Source organism: Engraulis encrasicolus, chromosome 10 (genome assembly GCF_034702125.1).
Source record: "Engraulis encrasicolus isolate BLACKSEA-1 chromosome 10, IST_EnEncr_1.0, whole genome shotgun sequence".
Taxonomy (NCBI): Eukaryota; Metazoa; Chordata; class Actinopteri; order Clupeiformes; family Engraulidae; genus Engraulis; species Engraulis encrasicolus.
Genome location: NC_085866.1, coordinates 35,932,053 through 35,940,337, shown reverse-complemented (window position 1 = coordinate 35,940,337; position 8,285 = coordinate 35,932,053). Strand labels below are relative to the sequence as shown.

Here is an 8,285-nt window from a genome sequence, read left to right as displayed (position 1 = left end):
TATCGTATCGTGGGGCATTCTTAAGTATCGAAAATAATCGAATCGCTGGCCCCTGCCCAGTAACTTAATAGAAGTGGAAAAGTAATTGGGGAAAAAAATCAAATTGAAGCGTATCGTGGGGCATTCTTAAGTATAGAAAATAATCGAATCGTATTGCATCGAATAACAAGACATCAATATTGAATCGTATCGTCATGGAGGCTGTGATTTACACCCCTAGTGGTGACGTATTCTCTTGTTTTCTATTACAGGTATTACAGTGATATTCACAGTTCTGGCTCGGGCTGCTACCAGGAGATGAACTCCACTCTGACAGAGCTATCAGGGGTAAATGTAAATACATGACCATGATACAAACCTCTTTATTTACACATTACACATTCAACACCATCATCTTTCATACTTTTAATCTTCTCAACTTGTCAAGGTCAGGCTTTGAAGAAATGTTAATGTTTGCAATAGTCACTGTACTCTGCTGTTTCTATTCATTATACTGTATCTTGTATACTGTCATCACCATATTCTTTGGGAAGTTGTTGCACTTAATTTATCATGTTAAGCTCGGGATTATAACACTCTCACAGCTCTCAGTGGTGTTGATAATGTAAAACTAATGTCTAGCACTTGGGGGTTTTTTACCCTTGAAAGGGGATCTGCGTCATGGTGAGAAAAGGAGTGTATTAATATCTTTCTGACTCCTTGGCTTGTTTGTGCTTTTGTCGGGGACACTTTAGCGTTCGCACGCCGGGGTCAGATGCTGTTGAGTGTGTTTTCAACATTTATTTATAGCGTTGTTGCTGTAGCGCAGCCTCGTGGGCAGCCATTGCACAAACTCACAAAGCACACAAAAGCACAACCCTCCCCTGACTGCATTAAAAAATCCAATATTCATGTATGTGAAAATGATCAATTGGATAAGTCTGTTATAAAGTAACTGGTGACCCTACTTGACTTCATTCTGGCTGTCTGTCCTCAGAGCTTTGCGTCGGAGATGAACAGTGTGGTGGCCCTGCATGAGCTCTATAAGTACATCAACAAGTACTACGACCAGGTGAGCTGTCTGATTGACAAATCAACCCTGATGTTCATTGTGGCCCTGCCGTGCCCCCCTAAAACCCCCTATATATATATAAAATATATATATATATATTAAAACCCCTCATCTTCATTGTACCACAGTTGAGACCCTCTTCATGACTACCGGAGTGGTAAAAGTGATGATTCAATTACAAAAACTAGAGACAACAAAGTGAGTCAGTGTGTTTTGCTGGGGACAGCCCTCCTAAAATGGGCACCATGCGCATCCTCTTCCATGGCTGAGGTACTCTGAGCATGGCGCCGTCCCGCCGCACTGCTCCCTTGGGGCATCATTTGGGCCGCCCCCTTTCAAGGGTGATACATAAATGCTAATTTGTTGTGTACAGTGAGCACTGTATTGCTGTAGAGTGCTGTGTCACAATGACATTGGGAGTTTCCCAGGTGGGATTTGACTTTCACTAAGACTGAGTAATCTGATCACCCCACTCTGCCCTCGACCCAGCCCTCTCTCCTGACTCCATAGGTTATTAGTGTCCTGCAGGTCACCGGCCCACAATCTCTGCAATTACAGTCCTTCTCCATTCAACCCTCACTCACATCTTCAGTCATTTTCAAGGAATCCCCCTAGTAAAACGAGTAAAGATTAAGCCACAAAAAAAACAGAGAAGACACAGTGAGTGTTTACCAAGGACAGAACCATAATCCCCCAGCAGTGAAATGAGTAATGATTAAGCTACAAAACCCAGTGCTGACGAAGTGGGTCTTTTCCCACAGAGAGACCTGCTAAACTGGGGTACTAACCCCAGAAAATGGGTTAGCTTGATTACTCCACTCTCTCCTCTCTACTCAGCCCATGGTGTTTTCGTTACTCTCCTCTCCTCTCTCCCGTCTGCTCCATCCTCTTACCCTGACTCCTTCAGTTAGTATCCCAGGGCAGTCAGGCAGGCCAGGCAAGGCCCATGATCCGATCCACGATTCGTGCAGAGGAAGCCCTTCTTCCTGCAGCGGTGTACACACACACACACACACACACACACACACACACACACACACACACACACACACACACACACACACACACACACACACACACACACACACACACACACACACACACACACACACACACACACACACACGAGCGTGTGCGCTCACGCACACACATACCAAAGCAAGTTTTCAGATTTATGCAGCGGTCCTGCCGCTCTCATCTTTCACAACGTGGGAAGCCCCCCTTCATGAATATTCCATGAAAAAAAGCTCCCAGGAGCGCGAAGCATCCTCCAGGGCCATCTACTGATGTTTTATGTTGCGCACGGATGGGATGGAGAGAGATGGAGAAGGAGAGAGAAAGCGAGAGAGAGGGAGAGAGAGAGGGAGAGAGAGAGAGAGGGAGAGAGAGAGAGAGAGAGAGAGAGAGAGAGAGAGAGAGAGAGAGGGAGAGAGAGAGAGAGAGAGAGAGAGAGAGAGAGAGAGAGAGAGAGAGAGAAAAGAAAAGCCTTCATTAACCAAGGTGCTGACATAGGTGGTTGGCATGAAACAGGGATGTGGTGTGGAGAGGAGAGCCACAGGCTTTCTCATATCAGCGCCGCTCAGCAATTACTTTCTGTCGGAAAGGTGATGTATATCACATTATTCAGACTCCTACACGACTGGATTGTGTTGGTTTCTCTCTCTCTCTCTCTCTCTCTCTCTCTCTCTCTCTCTCTCTCTCTCTCTCTCTCTCTCTCTCTCTCTCCAACATCTCTCCTTTGATGTTCTAATACAGTGTGGGATTTTCAAAGAAGCCTTCTTGATAATGGGAAAAGAAGCCCATGAAAAATGTATTGATGCTGTGTAATCACAATGCACCTGACTTGATGTGAATGGAGAAAATAGGATGAGATGGCGGGAAAAAAAGCTACAGTGTTGGTCATGGAGAGATCAGTGGAAAATTAAAAGTTCAACATGTAAGAGTTTGCTCCTTCAAACTTGCCAGGGCTTAGAAATGACAATACATTTCCCATAGAGTAGATGCTGTGAGTTAGTCTTATCTTAGTGAGTGAAAAAATAGGAATTCAGAAGCGTGTAAAGTTTGCATATGACTCTGTGTGGTCCATATACACACCAATTTTAGAAATGACACACCTAAAAATATCACATTTGATTACTTTTATTTTGATCCAAGAGACAAGCAACAAGCAAGGGTACAAGATCCAAATATTTTGGAAAAGTTATTTGACATGTTGATAGATCTTAGGGGCTACATACTTTTACATATACCATAGTACCAGTCCTCTTCACACACACACACACACACACACACACACACACACACACACACACACACACACACACACACACACACACACACACACACACACACACACACACACACACACACACACACACACACACACACACACACGCACACAAACACACACACTTAAAGTAATATGTCTGTGTCTCTCTGTCTGTGTCTCTGTCTTGTTCTCTCTCTCTCTCAGATCATCATGTCATTGGAAGAGGATGCGGCAGGGCAGAAGATGCAGTTGGCCTACCGCCTCCAGCAGGTCGCCGCCCTGGTGGAGAACAAAGTCACTGACCTGTGACCTGTCCCTACATGCCCACGCATACGAGAACTTTGACCATGAACTTCAAAAAAAAAAAACGTTTTGCACTCTTTGTCTGAGTGACTGACTGACTGAGTGGTGGCTAGGACCCGGAAAGCGAAATGAGGAACAGAAGGAGGAGTCTGACCAATGAACTTGCCTGTCGTGCAATCAATGGGTGCCAGGTTGGGATGTGAAAGCCAGCCGTCGAACCAAAACATAAAGAGTCTCTGCGCTCTCTCAACATCCTGCTGTGACCAGAGCTACAGTGGGAAACTCCTCTCTCACGTCATGGATGTGACTTGAGCAAATGGAGAGGCGCTGTAAAAGGGAATGACGTGCATTACTGGGAACAGCGAAACAAAGTGGACGCGAGAGACAGGAACTGTACTGGAAGGACAATTACAATCTCACGGAGAGATGCTCTCTGTCTCTCTATTTCTATGAGTGTCATTGTGTTAGTTCATCTGAAGTTAAAGTGTGTTTTTTAATTATTTTTCATCAGGTGTGTGTACGTGCAAGATGATCTTGGCTAATTCTTCCGTAAAATTAATATATTGGATAAATTAATATTAAGGGGTGGGTGGGCGGGACTGTGACATATTTATTTGTGGTTGAACGCTCCTTTTTTTATAAGCTCAAATTCGTCTTGTACAGCTCAAGTCAAGCTACACCACTGCTACTGATATCATGTGAAGTGACAATGAGGCAGTTGCTTTTACATTTTTTTAAAGACAAAATCGCTACTTTAATGACTTTGTAACCCATATCATTTGATTCGGGAGTTTTAACCATCTTGTTAAACAAACTGCGTGAGAAGAAGAACAGAGTGGTTCCCCAGTGTGCTTCAAAAGGAAGCGCCCTCGGAGGTAATCATACTTTGAGATGTTTCTGGGGGTCTTTAGTATTGAAACACCTCTAACCAGCTATTGCCATGGTTACAGAGCGCAAGTGCCAAAGCGGGTGTTGTTTTCTCCGAGCGTTAGATCACAGACTCTTTAAAAATACAAACAGGGAAGGATGTGTGTGTGTGTGTGCGTGTATGTCTGTCTGTGTGTGTTTGAGTATGCATGCAAGAGAGGTGTGCGTGTTGGAATACATTAACAAAGCATTTCATTGTAGGAAGAGGACATAGCACTTGTCGTGCCATATTAAAACATGAACTACTGAAGGAAGATCCTTGCTATGACTCTGACTGAGCCTAATAATACGATTACACATAACTCCAGTGTGGTGTCCTTTACATCCTAATCAAAAGGACTCACAAAAAGCACATTGGCCTTAGAGGAACATTTTTGGGTAGAGCAAAAGCACAGAGGAATAGCAATAATTGTTCAGCAAATAGAAAGACAGGAATCCACAAGCGAGGCAATTTAATATCTGGGTTTTGGGTGTTAATTGGTTTGGGTAGGCCCAGGTGTCACCAGAGAGATTAGGAGATACTGGAGGGGGCAGTGATCAACCGACTCACTCATCACTGGGGTGATTGTTGTTCTTTTTCATGGAAAGGCAGGAATAGGAATGTGACTAGGACGTGAAGCAGAACAGACACTGAACACAAACTAACTTATTTCCTGTAAATAGTTCTTATTTATATACGTAGCCAAAACGTGCCTTCTTTTTAACATGTCAACCACTTCCAACCTGAAGTATATGTACACGATAGCTTGACATTTGCCAAATGGGTGGAATGAACAAAACACACACACACAGCAACAAAACAAAAAAAGGAAATTGCAGAGAGGCGCCTGCTGCTTTTTTTCCATTTCGTTTCTTTTTTTTGCCGGTGTGTGTGTGTTCGTGAAGTGGAAGACGTGAGCTGTCTCACACACCGCTTCTCGGAGGGTCCCTCGACGTCTGCTTCTGAAGGTGTTGATGAGGCATCTGCTCCAGGCATCTGTGTCTCGATCATCACAGCATCTTCTCCGCTCTCCGCTCATCTCAGTATTGCCTCAATGCGCTCTCTCTGTCTGTATTCACAAAATGGAGCTCACTCTCTAGCTGTCTCCAAAATTCCAAATATTCAGCATCATTTGTCATGGTTTATTAGTTGTTGTTTGTTATTTTTAGGTTGTGGGGATGGTGGTGATGCTAGAATATTGAGATTATTTTAGTGTTCATCATTGGATTCATGTAAAGCTTTGTTTAGAGTTTTGTTTTTGTTCATTTTGGGTTTTTTTACCTTTAGCACTTTGTGTTTACACTTTTTGTTTTGTTTTCCTATACCATTATATGCATACGTATATCTATACAATTTCTTGATTGTGTATGTGACTCCAGTGATCTGGGGGCCCCAAGGGCCCATGTTGATGTAAACAATTAGTGTAAGTAAGCCGACAACAACAGCATGTGCTGTTAGCTGGCCATGGCTCACTTTTTCAACAGATGGCATCAGGTAGAGGGGAAAACAGAACTGCCGTAGGCTCTGCAAGGCCTTGTGCATAACGCTGCCAGAGGTGCTTGCTTGTTTGCATCGTTTTGGAACAAGGCTCAGTTCAGTTTAGGGTGTTGTGTTATATGCCCTGATATTGCGGCACAGCTTGTTGCGTTGTGGGCACTATCCATGCCCCATGACGTACTGTAGGCACAGCATTCCTGTAGGAAACGCTTTGCTCGCCTGTGCTTCTCTTTGTTCAGCTGTGATAAGTCAGTGTCTAGCTCCTCCTTTTGGTGTAGTTGTAATTAATGTAGCGTATAGCTTAGATGATGCATGCCTGTGATTTTGATTGGCTCATTGGCTTCAGTATAGCTGCTGTGTTTCAGGGTGCATGAGGTTTGTGTCTGACGAGCAGTGTTGTGTGTGGATGGATGTGTGTGCAAGTGTGCAGGCTGAGCTATATGTATGTGTGGATATGTTTGTTTGTGGGCTGTGTGTAAAAAAGCTCTTGTGCATGATAGTGACGCTTTGGCAAACCTGTTTACCGACTATTATGTCTGGGGAAAAATATTAGGCAATGTGCTCTTGCAGCAATGAATACCTTCTTTTAAGGCATCCTTCTTTTCTTGACCTTCACCCTGCAACCTGTGCAGTTATTTGAAGTTTAATATTAACTATTATCTGCCCTAAACGGCAAAGTTTTTATTCTGTAACATTTACAAATGAAGTAACCTAAAAAACGTCTTGCCAAATCTCCATGTTTGACAAGGGAACATGTCTGAAATGTAAGGGGGCTTAATAAAGTAAGCGGAGGGAAAGGAAAAGTGAGACCATAGTGATGTTTGACTCTTTTTGTATTTTTATTGTGTATAGTTTGCTAACAATTATGTATATGTGCCTGTAAATATATTGTCCAGAGAACCTGTTTTTTTCTCTTTCAGATAGATTTGCTCTCAGTTGAAGAGACTTTTGGGAGCCAAAATGAGGACATGAAATGGAAATTTGTATGGGGAAAAATAAAGATATAATTTTAACAGTGCCTGTGTGGTATGCTTCCTTCTGTTCAATAATGTATTCCATCAATTGCCCCTTGTCTTAATCATTTAACGTCATAGCCAGGCCTAATTCACCTGAAGACCCACTATACAACCTTGCCTAGCTGCCAGCCGTCACAGCGACCTTAATCTGTTCATGACTAGCCCTGGCAGGGGGCTCCCCTAGGTGGCCGCTGGTCTCTGCCTGAGGTGTCTTCCTAACTATATGGGATTTTTTTCTCACATTACATTGAGTTTTTCCCCCTAAACATCATGAATCAAGTGAAGTGAGTTTTTCCTCACCCCTGTTGTCACCAGGGGCCATCTGAGGGTCATCTGAGTGCTCTATTCCCTGTGACTACATAGGGCCTACCACTTTTCTTGGGCCTAAACTCTTCTGGACTTTATGCCTCTTTAATCTCTACTTATCTCTTCTTTCAACTTCTTCATTTAATTTTTCTTTACATTTACTTATTTATTGTCTATCTACTTATTTTTCTATTTTGTCTAGTTTCCTATCTTGTCTTTTTGCTATTTCTTAATTGTTTCTTTCTATCTTTTCTACCTCACTCCATTATTTTTTAATATTGTTGTTAATCACTTTGAGCTGCATGCCTTGCATGAAACTGTGCCATACAAATACAGTTATTATTATTATTATTATTATTATTATTAATAATAATCATAATCATAATCGTAATAATAATAATCAAGTCAAGTCAAGAGTACTTTTTATTGTCAAAAACCTATGTAAACAGGGTTAGCACAGAAGTTTGAAATTGTGTTTGATCAGTCTCTAATGTGCAGTTTAACTAAAACATTTAACATTAAGACATTGATAATCGTCTCTCTCTCACACACACACACTCTCTCTCTCTCTCTCTCTCTCTCTCTCTCTCTCTCTCTCTCTCTCTCTCTCTCTCTCTCTCTCTCTCTCTCTCTCTCTCTCTCTCTCTCTCTCTCTCTCTCTCTCTCTCTCTCTCACACACACACACACACACACACACACACACACACACACACACACACACACCTAACCTACTCCCACATGAATTTACTATTCTTTCTCTGACACATTCATTCACAGCATACACACAGACACATTCACACATGTAGGCTACTAATGCACCGTTGCATCCCACGTTTGCATCACTCCAGCAATGACCCTTAAATCTACACGTGCAGCTTACATTCACTTGAAACAGCTTACATTCACTTGAAAACGGAGTCTAGTCAACAGTTTCT

The 8,285-nt window shown here is 42.7% G+C and overlaps 1 protein-coding gene across 5 annotated transcripts in view; it reads left to right on the top strand.

Moving 5' to 3' along the window:
* plxnb3 (plexin B3) overlaps nucleotides 1-4,191 on the top strand; it is a 151,173-nt gene extending 146,982 nt beyond the window's left edge. For 4 of the 5 annotated variants that reach the window (XM_063208731.1, XM_063208730.1, XM_063208733.1 and 1 more), the window contains 3 exons: nucleotides 252-333; nucleotides 977-1,051; nucleotides 3,525-4,191. In XM_063208731.1, the coding sequence (XP_063064801.1) occupies nucleotides 252-333; nucleotides 977-1,051; nucleotides 3,525-3,629 (262 nt within the window). In that variant the 3' untranslated portion in view covers nucleotides 3,630-4,191. The remainder of the gene's footprint in view (nucleotides 1-251; nucleotides 334-976; nucleotides 1,052-3,524) is intronic. The other variant, XM_063208734.1, reaches the window with a different exon arrangement.
* Nucleotides 4,192-8,285: the final 4,094 nt, after the last annotated feature.